A 16,718-nucleotide genomic window follows, 5' to 3' on the forward strand; every position below is an offset into this window, starting at 1 on the left:
CCTCAAGTTTGGTAGCCATTTGAATTTGGCAAGAGAGTTCATCAGTATCTGGAAGATCCCGTCTGTCCTCTGTGGGCAGCTCTCATCTGTGGATCTCAGTTGTCTAGATAGATTTTAGCCTGATAAAGGGGCTTCATTGTCCTAGGCAGATCCAAGGAGATTGTGGTCAGTCTCTTCTGGATCTGTGACATTACTCTCCTTTACTTTTGTAAAGATTAATTTGTAGCATAATCACAACAGAGGTTCAGAACCACAGCAGGGGAATGTCTGCATAGGGTGGGTACTATGTATTAAGCCTGTAATAGTTTGCTTGTAAGTATATCCTAGAAAGGCAAGGGAGTTTGAGGAATTTAGCCTAGCATAGGCAGAAACAGTTTGTAAAATTAAAGTGGTTATTAATTAAGGATTAAATAATGGTTATCAGCATAATTGGTTTGGCCTGTGGGAATAGATTAAATGACTTTTGAATCTTAAAAGAAATCTTGAATTGATAATTTTTATGACAATTTTAGTTAGAAGTTGGAAAAATAAACATTCAAATAAAGAAGCATGAAAATTTTGAGTTAAATGGCACAAACATTGTTTTAGGTGTTCCTCAAAAGGAGAATAAAGCATTTCAATTTTATTCCATTGATTTACCTGTCTGTCTCTGTAACAGTAATATGTGTACGGTTTTTATCATGCTTACTATGTAATATAGCTTTAGATTGGGGATGATGATTCCTCCAGAAGTTTTTTATTTTTAAAAAGAGATTTTGCTATCTTGGGTTTTTTGTTTTTCCAAATGAATTTGCAAATTGCTATTACTAACTCTATGAAGAATTAAGTTGGAATTTTGATGAGGATTGTATTGAATCAGTGGATTGCTTTTAGGAAGATAGTCATTCTTACTATATTAATCCTGCCAGTCCATGAGCATAGGAGTTCATTCCGTCTTCTGAGATCTTCTTCAATTTATTTCTTCAGAGACTTGAAGTTCTTGTCATACAGACTTGCCAGGTTTAGAGACTCCAAGGTATTTTTTTTAACTATTTGGGACTATTATGAAGGGTGTCATTTCCCTAAATTCTTTCTCAGCCCATTTATCCTGTGAGTGGAGGAAGGCTACTGATTAGTTTGAGTTAATTTTATTCCCAGCCACTTTGCTGAAGTTGTTTATCAGGCTTAGTAGTTCTCTGGTGGAAATTTGAGGTCACTTAAATATACTATCATATCATCTGCAAATAGTGATATTTTAAATTCTTCATTTCCAAATTGAATCCCTTTGTCCTCCTTTTGCTGTCTGATTGTTCTGGCTAAGACTGTGAGTAATATATTGAATAAGTAGGGAGAGAGTGGGCAGCCTTGTCTAGTCCCTTATTTTAGTGAAATTGCTTCAAGTTTCTCTCTATTTATTTTAATGTTAGCTACTCATTTGCTGTATATTGCTTTTACTATGTTTAGTTATGGGCCTTGACCTCCTGATCTTTTCAAGATTTTTATCATGAAGGGGTGTTGAATTTTTTTTAGTTTGTTGTTATATATTGGATTACATTGACGGATTTCTGTATATTGAACCATCCCTGCATTTCTGGGATGAAGCCTCCTTCATCATGATGGATGATCATTTTGATGTGTTCTTGGATTCTGTTTGGGGAAATTTTATTGGTTATCTTTGCATTAATCTTCCTAAGTGAAATTGGCCAGAAGTATTCTTTCTTTGTTGGTTCTTCCTGTGTAATGGGTATAAGCAAAATTGTGGCTTCATAGAATGAACTGTGTAATGTTCCTTCTGTTTCTCTTTTGTAAAATAGTTTGAAGAGTATTGACATTAGGTCTTCTTTGAAGGTCTGATAGAATTCTGCACTAAACCCTTCTGGTCCTGGGCTTATTTTGTTTGAGAAACCTTTAATGACTGCTTCAATTTCTTTAGGAGTTCTGGACTATTTATATAATTTATCTGATCCTGATTTCAGTTTGGTACTTGGTATCTGTAGAGAAAATGGTCCATTTAATCCAGATTTTCCAATTTTGTTGAGTATAGGCTTTTCTTTTTTTTTTTTATTAACGAGTATTTCTTATATACATTTCGAGTGTTATTCCCTTTCCCGGTTTCCGGGCAAACATCCCCCTCCCCCCTCCCCTTCCTTATGGGTGTTCCCCTCCCAACCCTCCCCCCATTGCCGCCCTCCCCCCATAGACTAGTTCACTGGGGGTTCAGTCTTAGCAGGACCCAGGGCTTCCCCTTCCACTGGTGCTCTTACTAGGATATTCATTGCTACCTATGGGGTCAGAGTCCAGGGTCAGTCCATGTATAGTCTTTAGGTAGTGGCTTAGTCCCTAGAAGCTCTGGTTGCTTGGCATTGTTGTACTTTTGGGGTCTCGAGCCCCTTCAAGCTTTTCCAGTTCTTTCTCTGATTCCTTCAATAGGGGACCTATTCTCAGTTCAGTGGTTTGCTGCTGGCATTCGCCTCTATATTTGCTGTATTCTGGCTGTGTCTCTCAGGAGCGATCTACATCCGGCTCCTGTCGGTCTGCACTTCTTTGCTTCATCCATCTTGTCTAATTGGGTGGCTGTATATGTATGGGCCACATGTGGGGCAGGCTCTGAATGGGTGTTCCTTCAGTCTCTGTTTTAATCTTTGCCTCTCCCTTCCCTGCCAAGGGTATTCTTTTTCCTCATTTAAAGAAGGAGTGAAGCATTCACATTTTGATCATCCGTCTTGAGTTTCGTTTGTTCTAGGGATCTAGGGTAATTCAAGCATTTGGGCTAATAGCCACTTATCAATGAGTGCATACCATGTACGTCTTTCTGTGATTGGGTTAGCTCACTCAGGATGATATTTTCCAGTTCCAACCATTTGCCTACGAATTTCATAAACTCGTTGTTTTTGATAGCTGAGTAATATTCCATTGTGTAGATGTACCACATTTTCTGTATCCATTCCTCTGTTGAAGGGCATCTGGGTTCTTTCCATTTTCTGGGTATTATAAATAAGGCTGCGATGAACATAGTGGAGCACGTGTCTCTTTTATATGTTGAGGCATCTTTTGGGTATATGCCCAAGAGAGGTATAGCTGGATCCTCAGGCAGTTCAATGTCCAATTTTCTGAGGAACCTCCAGACTGATTTCCAGAATGGTTTTACCAGTCTGCAATCCCACCAACAATGGAGGAGTGTTCCTCTTTCTCCACATCCTCGCCAGCATCTGCTGTCACCTGAGTTTTTGATCTTAGCCAATCGCACTGGTGTGAGGTGAAATCTTAGGGTTGTTTTGATTTGCATTTCACTTATGACTAAAGATGTTGAACATTTCTTTAGGTGTTTCTCAGCCATTCGGCATTCCTCAGCTGTGAATTCTTTGTTTAGCTCTGAACCCCATTTTTTAATAGGGTTATTTGTTTCCCTGCGGTCTAACTTCTTGAGTTCTTTGTATATTTTGGATATAAGGCCTCTATCTGTTGTAGGATTGGTAAAGATCTTTTCCCAATCTGTTGGTTGCCGTTTTGTCCTTGACCAGGTTATCATTGAGTAGAGCATTGTTCAATTTCCACGTATATGTGGGCATTCTTCCCTTATTGTTATTGAAGACCAGTTTTAGGCCGTGGTGGTCCGATAGCACGCATGGGATTATTTCTATCTTTCTGTACCTGTTGAGGCCCGTTTTTTGACCAATTATATGGTCAATTTTGGAGAAAGTACCATGAGGAGCTGAGAAGAAGGTATATCCTTTTGCTTTAGGATAGAATGTTCTATAAATATCCGTTAAGTCCATTTGGCTCATGACTTCTCTTAGTCTGTCTACATCACTGTTTAATTTCTGTTTCCATGATCTGTCCATTGATGAGAGTGGGGTGTTGAAATCTCCCACTATTATTGTGTGAGGTGCAATGTGTGTTTTGAGCTTTAGTAAGGTTTCTTTTACGTATGTAGGTGCCCTTGTATTTGGGGCATAGATATTTAGGATTGAGAGTTCATCTTGGTTGATTTTTCCTTTGATGAATATGAAGTGTCCTTCCTTATCTTTTTTGATGACTTTTAGTTGGAAATTGATTTTATTTGATATTAGAATGGCTACTCCAGCTTCCTTCTTCTGACCATTTGCTTGGAAAGTTGTTTTCCAGCCTTTCACTCTGAGGTAGTTTCTGTCTTTGTCTCTGAGGTGTGTTTCCTGTAGGCAGCAGAATGCAGGGTCTTCATTGCGTATCCAGTTTGTTAATCTATGTCTTTTTATTGGGGAATTGAGGCCATTGATATTGAGAGATATTAAGGAATAGTGATTATTGCTTCCCGTTATATTCATATTTGGATGTGAGGTTATGTTTGTGTGCTTTCATTCTCTTTGTTTTGTTGCCAAGACGATTAGTTTCTTGCTTCTTCTAGGGTATAGCTTGCCTCCTTATGTTGGGCTTTACCATTTATTATCCTTTGTAGTGCTGGATTTGTAGAAAGATATTGTGTAAATTTGGTTTTGTCATGGAATATCTTGGTTTCTCCATCAATGTTAATTGAGAGTTTTGCTGGATACAGTAACCTGGGCTGGCATTTATGTTCTCTTAGGGTCTGTATAACATCAGTCCAGGATCTTCTGGCCTTCATAGTTTCTGGCGAGAAGTCTGGTGTGATTCTGATAGGTCTCCCTTTATATGTTACTTGACCTTTTTCCCTTACTGCTTTTAATATTCTTTCTTTATTTTGTGCGTTTGGCGTTTTGACAATTATGTGACGGGAGGTGTTTCTTTTCTGGTCCAATCTATTTGGAGTTCTGTAGGCTTCTTGTATGTCTATGGGTATCTCTTTTTTTAGGTTAGGGAAGTTTTCTTCTATGATTTTGTTGAAGATATTTACTGGTCCTTTGAGCTGGGAGTCTTCACTCTCTTCTATACCTATTATCCTTAGGTTTGATCTTCTCATTGAGTCCTGGATTTCCTGTATGTTTTGGACCAGTAGCTTTTTCCGCTTTACATTATCTTTGACAGTTGAGTCAATGATTTCTATGGAATCTTCTGCTCCTGAGATTCTCTCTTCCATCTCTTGTATTCTGTTGGTGAAGCTTGTATCTACAGCTCCTTGTCTCTTCTTTTGATTTTCTATATCCAGGGTTGTTTCCATGTGTTCTTTCTTGATTGCTTCTATTTCCATTTTTAATTCCTTCAACTGTTTGATTGTGTTTTCCTGGAATTCTTTCAGGGATTTTTGCGATTCCTCTCTGTAGGCTTTTACTTGTTTATTAATGTTTTCCTGTGCTTCCCTAAGTTTGTTCATGTCTTTCTTGAAGTCCTCCAGCATCATGATCAAATATGATTTTGAAACTAGATCTTGCTTTTCTGGTGTGTTTGGATATTCCATGTTTGTTTTGGTGGGAGTATTGGGCTGCGATGATGGCATGTAGTCTTGGTTTCTGTTGCTTGGGTTCCTGCGCTTGCCTCTCGCCATCAGATTATCTCTAGTGTTACTTTGTTCTGCTATTTCTGACAGTGGCTAGACTGTCCTATAAGCCTGTGTGTCAGGAGTGCTGTAGACCTGTTTTCCTCTCTTTCAGTCAGTTATGGGGACAGAGTGTTCTGCTTTCGGGTGTGTAGTTTTTCCTCTCTACAGGTCTTCAGCTGTTCCTGTGGGCCTGTGTCTTGAGTTCACCAGGCAGCTTTCTTGCAGCAGAAAATTTGGTCTTACCTGTGGTCCCGAGGCTCAGATTTGCTCGTGGGGTGCTGCCCAGGGGCTCTCTGCAGCGGCAGCAACCAGGAAGCGAGTATAGGCTTTTCTAGTAGGATCTGATAATTTTTTGAATTTCCTCATTTTCTGTTTTTATGACTCCCTTTTCATTTCCGATTTTGTTAATTTGGATAGTGTCTCTGAGATTTCTGGTTAGTCCACCTGTGTGTTAATTTATCTTGTTGATTTTCTCAAAGAACAAGTTCCTGATTTTCTAAACAGTCACTTTTTATTCTATTTGATTGATTTCAGTCCTGTGTTTGATTATTTCCTGCCATCTACTCCTCGTGGCTGTAGTAGTTTGTTTCTAGAGCTTTCTGGTTTATTGTCAAGTTGCTAGTATATACTCAATACAGTTTCCTTTTGAAGGCACTCAGCTATGAATTTTCCTCTTAGCGCTGCTTTCATTGTATTCCATAAGTTTGAGTATGTTGGTCTTTTATTTCCTTAAATTATAAAAAGTCTTTATAATCTTTATTAATTTCTTCCTTGACCAAGTTATCATTGGGTAGATCGTTTCTCATCTTCCATGTATATGTGGGCTTTCTGTTGTTTTGTTTTTTTTTTTTTTTTTTGTTATCGAAGACCAGCCGCTTGGCCATGTTGATCTGATAGGATGCATGGAATTATTTCAAACTTCTGTATCTGTTAAAGCCTATTTTGTGAACAATTATATGGTCAATTTGGGGAAGGTACAATGAGGTCCTTAGAAGAAGGTATATTCTTTGGCTTTAAGCTGAAAATTTCTACAAAATTGTATAAAAATTTTGTTAAATCTATGTGCTTTGTAGCTTGTGTTCATCTGACTGTGTCTCTGTTTAGTTTCTGTTTCCATGATCTGTCCATTGATGCGAGATGGGTTTTGAAATCTCCAAACATTGTTGTGTGGGTTGCTATGTGTGCTTTGAGCTTTAGTAAAGTTTCTTTTGTGAATGTGACTGCCCTTGCATTTGGAGCATAGATGTTTAGAATTGAGAGTTCATCTTGGTAGAGTTTCCCTTAATGAGTATGAAGTGTCCTTCTTTTTTGATAACTTTTGTTTGAACATTGATTGTATTCTATAGTAGAATGGCTACTATAGCTTATTTCTTGGACCATTTTCTTTTGGGAAATTTTTTCCCAGCCTTTTACTCTCAGGTAGTGTCTTTTTTTGTCACTGAGGTCTGTTACCTGCTTGAAGAAAAAAGCTGGGTCCTCTTTATGTATCCAGTCTGTTAGTCTATTTCTATTCATTGGGGAATTAAGCCCATTAATATTAAGAGATATTAATGAAAAGTGATTATATCACCCTGTTGTTTTTGTGGTTAAAGTCGAAATTATGTTTGTGTGGGTATCTTCTATTGAGTTTGTTTAAAGCTTTTTCTAGGGTGTAGTTTCCCTCCTAATGTTGGAGTTTTTCCATCTATTATCCTTTGTAGGGCTGGATTTATAGAAAGAGAATGTGTTGCTTTGTTTATTCATGGAATATATTGGTTTCTCCATTCTTGTTAATTTAGAGTTTTGCAGGGTATAGTAGCCTTGGTTGACATTTGTATTCTCTTAGGGTCTACATGACATCTGCCGAGGATCTTCTGGCTTTCATAGCTCTGGTGAGAAGTCTTGTGTAATTCTGATAGGTCTGCTTTACATGTTACTTTACTTGACCTTTTCTCTCAGTGTTTTTACTATCCTTTTGTTGTTTTGGCATGTGGTATTTTGATAATTTTGTGTAGGAAGGACTTTCTTTTTTGTTCCAGTCTATGTGGAATTATGTAGGAATCTTGTATGTTCATGAGTATCCATTTCCTGAGGTTAAGGAAGATTTCTTCTATAATTTTCTGAAGATATTTACTGGCCCTTTAAAGTGGGAATCTTTGCTCTCTTCTATACCTATTATCGTTAGGTTTGATCTCCTTGTGTTCTGGATATCCTGGACGTTTTAGGTTAGGAGCCTTTGCATTGTCCAATTTCTTTGACTGCTATGTCAATCTTTTTATGCTATCTTCTGCACCTGAGAGTCTCCCTTCTCTCTCTTGCATTCTGTTGGGGATGCTGGCATTTATGTCTCCTGATCTCTTTTCTAGGTTTTCTATCTTCAGGGTTGTTTCCCTTTGTGATTTCTTTATTGTTTCTACTTTCATTTTTAGATGCTAGATGGTTTTGTTCAACTGTTTTACCTGTTTGGTTGTATTTTCTGATAAATCTTTAAGGAATTTTTTGTTTGTTTGTTTGTTTCCTCTTTAAGGTTTTCTACCTCTTTACCTGTGTTCTCTTGTATTTTTTTTAAGGAATTTATTTATATCTTTCTTAAAGTCTTTTATCATCATGTTGAGATGTGTTTTTAAATCAGAATCTTTGTTTTCTATTGTCATGGATTCTCCAGAACCTGCTGTAGTGGGAGAACTGGGTTCTGATGTTACTAAGTAAATTTGGTTTCTGTTGCTCATATTCTTGTGCTTTCCTCTAGATGTCTGATGATCTATAGTGCTTCTTGCTCTTGCTGTCTCTGACTAGAGCCTTCCCTCCTGTAATACTGGTTGTGCCAGTGTTCTTGGGAGTAGATCTCTCTGTAGGATCCTGAAATCCTGGTATGACCAAGCTCCTAAAGTCTCATTTTTTCAGAGTTCCTAGGAGTCAAACTTTCTCAGGCTGTTGCAAGAGTGGGTGGGGAGCCAGAGCCCTGGGCTTTCTCCAGGCACAGCTATAAACTGGAAGGAACCTATGCCTCTTGCTGGGCAGGTTTGGCTTTCCCTGGTTCTTGGAAGGGTCTCCGTTACACTGGGTGTTGGGAAAGATATTGTGACCTCTACTGTGATCTTGAGTATGTCAGAGTTCCAATGCTCCTGGTTGTGTCTGATTGTCTGCAATTGGAGCTTCCTCTGTGATCCTGTGATCCTGGGCTTTTCAGAGAACCTTGGAGTTGGGCTATCTTTGGGTGTTCTAAAAGTGCATACAGAGTCAACATCCCAGCTCTGCTATGGGTCCAGGATCAGACAGATAGGAAACTGTGCCATTGGCTTAGCAGGGATACCTGTGTGTTGGATCCTGGGGTACCCAGTTATTCGGGGTGCTGGGACTGATATTTTGGCCTCTCCCATGATCCTGGGTGTTTCAGAACACCTGGGATTCAGGCTTCTTTTGGGTGTTGTGGGACTTGGTTTTGAACCAGCACCCAAGGTTTGCTCAGGGCACTGGTTCAGACCAGAAGGGCATTTGAAATCTTTTAAAGTAAAGATTGTTATCTCAACATTAAATATAAATTAAAATATATATGAAAATAAGAGTAACGTTTTTGATATTTTAGAAATTAAGTTTATGATATTAATAGCCATATTTTTATTTATGATTTACTAACATAACTTAATGTTTCAAATTTAATGTAATACTTTGTACATACTAACCCAGTATATTTGCATAATGTAAGTGTTGATAATGTGTATTCATGTGGTCTTGATAAGCATACAATTAAAGCATATTTTTTAATGTTAACATTATGATTTGTAGGGCTATAGAATTCATTCAGACACAGTGCGGTTTTGGTTTTGTTGTTTTGTTTTTGTTTTACTTTGTTCATTTTGTTTTATTAAATTCATTTTGATATAGTTCATGTAAATTATTATAAAATATCAAAATAATATCATAATCTATCCGCTATATGTATTTGTCATTTTCTTCCCCTGATGAACAACTTCTTATTCATAAATTGGTATAGATTAATGCTTCAAAAATGTCTCAAGACAAACCCTCATTTTACTAAAATTACTTGTAGTTGTCACAAAATAAATAACATTGTACATTTAAATTTACCAGACAAAGTAAACTTCAATTCCATGACCACTGTTGTAAGAGAGAGAAAAATATCAGACTTCATTGAACTGCAATCTGAATTCAGGTTTAGTAAAGAAACAGAAATTGGTTTTGTAAATGAATTTGAAAATGAGGCACCATGGCACCAACTGTCTTTTTTGTGTCTTTATGACATCAGAGAGTATTACGTTGAGAAAAAGACACTTGAAAACTAGTCAACAACTCTTCCATTCACTATAGGCGGGAGGCCCTCTCATCTCTTTGGTTACATTTCATTGTGTTGAATCTTGGGTCTTAGAAGGAAATAATCTTGTGTTGTAAGAAAAGGCCAGACGTTTTTAAAAGGGTTTAAATCTCCAAGCAACAGAGAAACAATTTACACAATGGCAAGTTTTCTAAAAAAAATGTTTTTAGGAAAAGGAGGCCAAAAGAAGACTGGCTAAATTTACTACAGCTGAAGAGAACATTAAGATCTTCTTGGTCACAACCCAGGGACAAAATGAAATGACAGTTCTGCATAATGAATATGTTGTGTTTGGCTTTTAGAAGCTACTGGGGAAAGAACATAATCATTATATAAAATGTACAGAATTACTTTTTGCAGCCATGATTTTTTTGTGGTGGTAGATTACATTGAAAATTCTGAACAGTCAATTTATTTAGAGTAGGATTGTCTTTACAGTAGAATTGTAGGACAGATCATTTTGTCTATTGATATTGTCTTTTTTACAGTCACTTACTTACAAGAAATAAGTTTAGTAAACAAATCAAGAAGAAAGAATGCTGGAAATCATACATTATATCTGATATAAAACATAGATCAAGTGTGAATGGAGTGTTTTTTTACAATCTATTTTATATTTATATGTCTGTTTTTTGGCATGTGCAGTATCTGTCAGAAGACAATGTCATATTCCTTGGAATGGGAGCTATGAATTGTTGTGAACTGACTGATTGGAGTGTTTTTAAGACATACAAAACATGCATGTCATTAAGAAATCAATGTTAAATATAAAAGAAACTATCTCTCTCTCTAACACACACACAGACATACACACACACTTATTTATACACATATTAGTCAGTTTTGATGGTTTAAGAGATTAAAAGATTAACTTGGATATATTTCTGAATCATCACCAAGAGTTTTGACCAAAGGTGCAAGGGTGTAAGATCTAAAAGAAGTGAGGAGATCACTAAAGATCGCTTTAGTACAGTGAAAGAGTGAGTATAGAGCAGGAGTCAAGCTGTATTGAGAAACAAACAAACAAAGAAAAAGATTAAAAAGCAAATGCAGTACTTTTTCTTTACTTGTATTTATTAAAATTCCACCTTACTGAGGTTTCAATTTCTATACTACAGAGACAATGGGTATCTTGTTCTTTTTTGATGCACCACTTATTTCAGAGAAATAATAAAAAGCCAACTATTATGATAACCTAACTAATAACTGTGTAACTGTTGCCCTTATCCTATAGCTATAGTTTTTATATGTTTTGAAAGGATTTATGAAAACCTGAATTTGTAAGTGAAATATGCAGGTGCCTAGATTTGATAATATAGAGTGCAACTCTACTTTTAAAGCTTGAAGAAATGCTGTGTGATATATCATGTGGGGAGCCTATAAGGCCATAATTTCATAGAGTATTTTTGTCTCTTAAACATGGATATTTGGAACTTTCTCTAGGATTCTGAACTATATAGTTTTCACAACTATTCAAAACAGTGTACATTCCATATTAAGCTGCTATAGTAAAAATATAATACAGTGTATTGTTTAAACAATTAAAAAATCTATTTGTTTTTCAATTGAAATTGGGCAGTCCCAAATCAAGGAAAAAATCAATTCCTGTAGAGTGCATTCTTCCTAACTCTGAGAAGGGTCTTCTCAGTGTGTCTTCTTTTTACAGGCACAAACAATCAAACCTTAATGCATACTAATCTGCCATTTATTTAAATGTCTTTTTAAAATTATTATTTTTTAAAAGTCCAGCCATTGACTCTTCCAATGCTCCCTTGTGCAGTTACTCTGAACAATGAAGCTTGAAAACTGACCCAGGGGTTCATATATTGTTGTTGCTGGTTCAATTCCTAGTAAGTTTGTTGGACTGCTCACCCCTACCTGTAATTTCAGCTTTAGGGACTCTGATGTTCTCTTCTAATCCCCGTGGCTAACTGCATTAAAGTACACATACACACCCTCTGATACACATGCATTCATATAATTTCAAAGATACTCAAATGAATCTTAGAGAATTAAATGAAGAAAATTACTTGGGCATGAGTGTATTTTGACATAAAAGCTTGTTTTTTATGCCAGGAAGTTATAGGAGTACCTATAAAGAAGATAATGGTCTCTAAAACAATTCCCATTCATCTAAAAAAGAGAAAGTTACAGGAGAAAGAGAGAACAGCAGGTACATGTGTGCAGTGAAAGGTGTTGAAAGAAGAGTGAAGAGTTGGTAAAAAAAACATGCTATGTCTGGCCTATTTGGACTGCCTTGATTTTTTCTTTTACTCAGTGGAATTGTTATTTACTGTTGTGTGTTTCATAAAATCTAGGGACTAAATTATTTTCTGATTTTAAGTCACTGGAAAACCTGGATGCCCTGGGATATACAGAAATGACACAGAATTACGTGTCATCTGTGTAGAATCACTGATGTATGACTATGCCTCTTTCTTCACATGTGGTAGAGAATATGCTGCCTATTAAGTCTGATGTTTACCAACTGGCTAGATGCAGGAAATTGACAGATCCTGGTCTTAGATATAAACTTATTTTAATGCTCAATTTTATCATCCTTGCTGATAATAAACTTAAAATATCTCTTTTGCAGCCAGTGAATCAATTTTAGCAAACCAGCTGCTTTTGACCCTGGCTTATGACTCTGACATCAGAATCCTTGATAGGTCACTAATCAACACCTATAATTCCCAGAGTGACTTTGTGGCTTTACTAATTTTGAACTTTATAGAGATATCCATGCCTCATTAATCTTACTTATTAATATATATTCAAGGATCCAGTATGATGCAGATTTCTTATACAACTTCCAGTATTAAGAGATTCAAGTTTTATACCTGTGGTTTCCTTTCTTCTTATGGACCATTTTAAGATCATCATTACCACTGTGTAAAGGATTATCCTGGTAAACAAATATAACACTTTTAAAATCCATTTCATGAATATCAATAATGCAGAAAAGAAAGTGAATTAAATGCCATTTTAAAAATGTATTTGTTATTATTACTATTAATGATACTACTTCCCACTTGAACAGTGTACACATGGCTGTCTGTGACATACTCTGCAATTGTTTTTTTAATGCCACATGTCCTTGATACTTGATTTATACTATTTGATCCAAATTCTTTGATTATCTTGTTTTCATCATGCTCTAGACAGACTATTTCTTGACTATTAGTGCTTTTATAAGAATGTATAACTTCCAGATTCTGTACTTCATATGCTGCCTTCTAAACATGTTTAAAAATAAGTAATATAAAATAATTATGTTTACTTTTGTAGCAAATTTCAAATTATTATTACTGGTGAGACAAAACTTTACTTGAACAGTAACTTTTTTGTACTGTTGAATGTGTTTCACTGCATATCTTAAAGTAGTTTAGGGTTTGCATTGGTTTGCAAAGAGATAGCAAATAGAATCTTAACCTGCCCTGTTTAACATAGTTATAGTTAGATAAAAGCTTTTCTCGTACATTTTGACATTTATATAGATAACATGAGACTAAAACAAGTTTATGTACAATGTTTTCATAGTTGGTCAATGTCTGCAAACACTTTCTGGTGAATACAGATTATCTACTTGATCCTGATAACAAGCATTGAATTGTAGGGGCAGGCCTAGGAAAATTTCTCAACCACTGGGAAATATCTAAATAAGGAATTGTGTCAGAATTACCTGACAGACCACTTAAAATATGCATACAAGCAAATGTCCTGATCATCATCAAATTGATGCCTCATCAAATAAGCTGGAAATTTCCAAGTCTCTGACTCTACACGCTCTTAGACTGTAGCCAAATGAGAATCTAAGGAACTGACACAGTAGGTAAGAGTGAATCCAGTACAGGCATGGAATCCTAGTTGATTCCCACGTCAAACAGATGGTATTTTTAATTTGCACAGATGGTATTTTTAGTGCAATATTTATTTTTTATAGTCCTTTCAAACTTCTAGTGTCTGCCTTTGAACAGCTCTTTAACATCATTAGTCCTCTTAGAATATCACATTCAAATTTAGTAGTCTGAAATATAAGTTTCATTCACCTAACTAGAGAGCATTTAGATTTAGCAATAGACCGTTAAGGAAAGTATCAACAGTGGGTACCTTATAGAAAGGAATAAGGATAGTGTGAGTCTGAGCACCATAAATATATTTCCACTGCCTACATCTACATTTTGAGCACTTTAGAACTCAGAAAATGAGCATCGCCCCTAAAACATTGATCTTTTACATGAGGGACTGAGTGAACGCAACAATTTTCTTTCTATTTAATGTATATGCCTGAGTAAAGTAGATATAATATTCAATAATATTAAACTGATGCCCTGTTGGATAATACTTTTAAATCATAACTTATTTTTTCAGATAAAGTTGTGAAGACTTGTGTCTGTCCAAACAATGCATAACATTAAAATGGACTTACTATATTAGCTCAAAAGCACGTGGCCAGTGTATGAGCTGGAAGACTACTAAGGACTCTGATTGACAGAAATGCTTATTGTGTTTGAATGCTGATTGTGCATTTTCCTGATGGAGTCTCCTTTATGGTTATTCATATTCATAAATGGAAAGACTGTGCTTTGCTGACTATCCAATTGGTAATTTAATTTCCTTGATAACTTTCTTTATAGGAGCTCGATTTTGAAGCCAAAACAAGTTATACACTGCGCATAGAAGCTGCAAATCGAGATGCTGATCCCCGGTTTCTGAGCTTGGGTCCATTCAGTGACACAACAACAGTTAAGATAATTGTGGAAGACGTGGATGAGCCCCCTGTGTTTTCGTCACCCTTGTATCCAATGGAGGTGTCAGAAGCGACACAGGTGGGGCATATAATTGGCACTGTAGCAGCTCATGACCCAGATTCTTCCAACAGCCCTGTGAGGTAATGGTTTGTTACTCCCGTTTCCTATGATTCTCATCAGCATTCTTGTACTCACAGTCATCATTCTGCATAATGACCTTTTCTGATTTGCATCAAATGAAATGATTTTTTCTTTCTATGCAAAGCCACTGCCTAAGACTTTTCAAGAGGAACAGAACCACACAGCAATTTTACTAATTCAGTATAGGGATTAATTAACTAAATTAAGAATCAATAAACTAAGTAATCTTTCAAATCAGTCTCTGAAAAGCATGTGCTTTTAAACTTTACTGGTTGTAGTAGTAAATATGAAATAATACCTAATCTATATATGCAGATAATTTAAATTACCATTCTTTAAACAAAACTAGACCCATTTTTATCAAATAATCTACTTTGATATAATATATTTTTGATATGTAAACATTTCAAACTACCTATATTAGCCTATTTGAGATCAGCTGGTGTTTATGTGAATTCAATGAATAATTCAAGTAGGCTTTGAAGAGCAGAGTAGGTAAAACATACTTGGGAAAATATTTCTGTTCTATAATTTGAGTTTGTAATACATTGCTTCACTCAGTGGCTAGTCTAGTCTACTATTTATTTATTTATTTATTTATTTATTTATTTATTTATTTGCCTTTCCTAAAATATCTTTACAACAATCAGTCTAAAGAAATGGGACTTCATTTAGGTCACAGTACTATGTTACAGTCCATCATGAGAGTAGATACAAAAGGTAGCTGACAATGTCTATATTTATAGTGAAACATAGAAAGAGAATCAATGCATATGAATACATAAATATAACATGCTGAGTTTATTTAATATTTCTCATACATACATTTATTTAGGTTGACTGTTTATGAGCAGATAATCTGTCAGGTGGCTTATCCTTGAGGAAGACTGGTTGGTGTTCTCTTTTAGTAGCTATTAAGTGCCTATAGCTATTCATCTATGGGTGTAACCTTATGGAATTTATCCAAATTGTAAAATGTGGGTAAGAAAAGTTTCTCCATTGTTTCATAGGTCAGGAGCTCCTTCCTAGAAAATGATGCACTCACAGAGATTTGGGTTATCCCACATTAATTAAGTTAGTTAATACATACCCTCAACAGTCATAATCACAGTAGGTATAAACCAGTCACTGAAAATAATGGAACTTCTACTTAAATTGTTTAATTTCATGAAAGGCACCAAAATTTTGTCTAGTTGGTGGAAGTATAGAAAGGGATAAAAGCATTCTATCATAGACCACTATTTATGATATCAATGAAAAGGGGCATTCAAAGGCATTTATAGAGGCCATTGGTATTTGTTACCTTAGTTTTGTTTTCATTTTATTCATGCATCTGTATATAATATTGTTGATGGTTTGCTGAGAATCACTTTCATTTTTCATAATATTATACATGAAAAGAGAAAATGGAAATTCTATATAGTAATTTAAGGAAAAGGAAGGACAAATAGACTGAATTGTGTAGTTACTTTTATTAGGGAAATTGAAGTATGGACTTCAAATTTCAGAAAGAAAGAGCCAAGCAAAAGGCTAAATTCCAAGCTATATAGTCAAGATATCATGATTTTTCCAGTGGGGGGGGGAATGTCTACCATTGTTCATCTTGTTTTGCTTTCCTGCAAGAGGAGGGGTTGGAAGTCAAGGAAAAGCTTACATTATTTTTTTCACAGAGAGACAGGTTTGTCTTAAGTAATTTAAAATGGTTAATTGCCGTTCTTATGTCTCTTAGTTTTATCAAATTAACTGCCTGACTTGAGGCTAATACTGTTATGCTTGAAACATTTCATTATATTCATTTTTAAAAGATTGATTTATTTGATGTATGTGAGTACATTGTAGCTGTCTTCAGACACACTGAAGTGCATCAGATTCCATGAGAGATGGTTGTGAGCCAACATGTGGTTGCTTGGATTGCGAGCCATCATCTAGTTGCTGGAAACGGAACTCAGGTCCTCTGGAAGAGCAGTCAGTGTTACTAACCATTGAGCCATCTGTCCAGCCCCCTATTTTTTAATATTAGCAGTAACATCCATGGCATATATTTTTCCCCTTAATCTAATTTATATATTTCTCTTCCAAATCCATTTATGATGCTCTTTTAGCA

The 16,718-nt window shown here is 35.8% G+C and overlaps 1 protein-coding gene across 3 annotated transcripts in view; it reads left to right on the plus strand.

The window, feature by feature from the left end:
* Positions 1-16,718, plus strand: part of Cdh7 (cadherin 7) — a 149,854-nt gene that overhangs the window by 91,908 nt on the left and 41,228 nt on the right. For all 3 annotated transcript variants that reach the window (XM_017598763.3, XM_017598764.3, NM_001012737.1), the window contains 1 exon segment: positions 14,360-14,613. In XM_017598763.3, coding sequence (XP_017454252.1) covers positions 14,360-14,613 — 254 coding nt within the window.

This window comes from Rattus norvegicus, chromosome 13, assembly GCF_036323735.1.
Source record: "Rattus norvegicus strain BN/NHsdMcwi chromosome 13, GRCr8, whole genome shotgun sequence".
Lineage (NCBI taxonomy): Eukaryota > Metazoa > Chordata > Mammalia > Rodentia > Muridae > Rattus > Rattus norvegicus.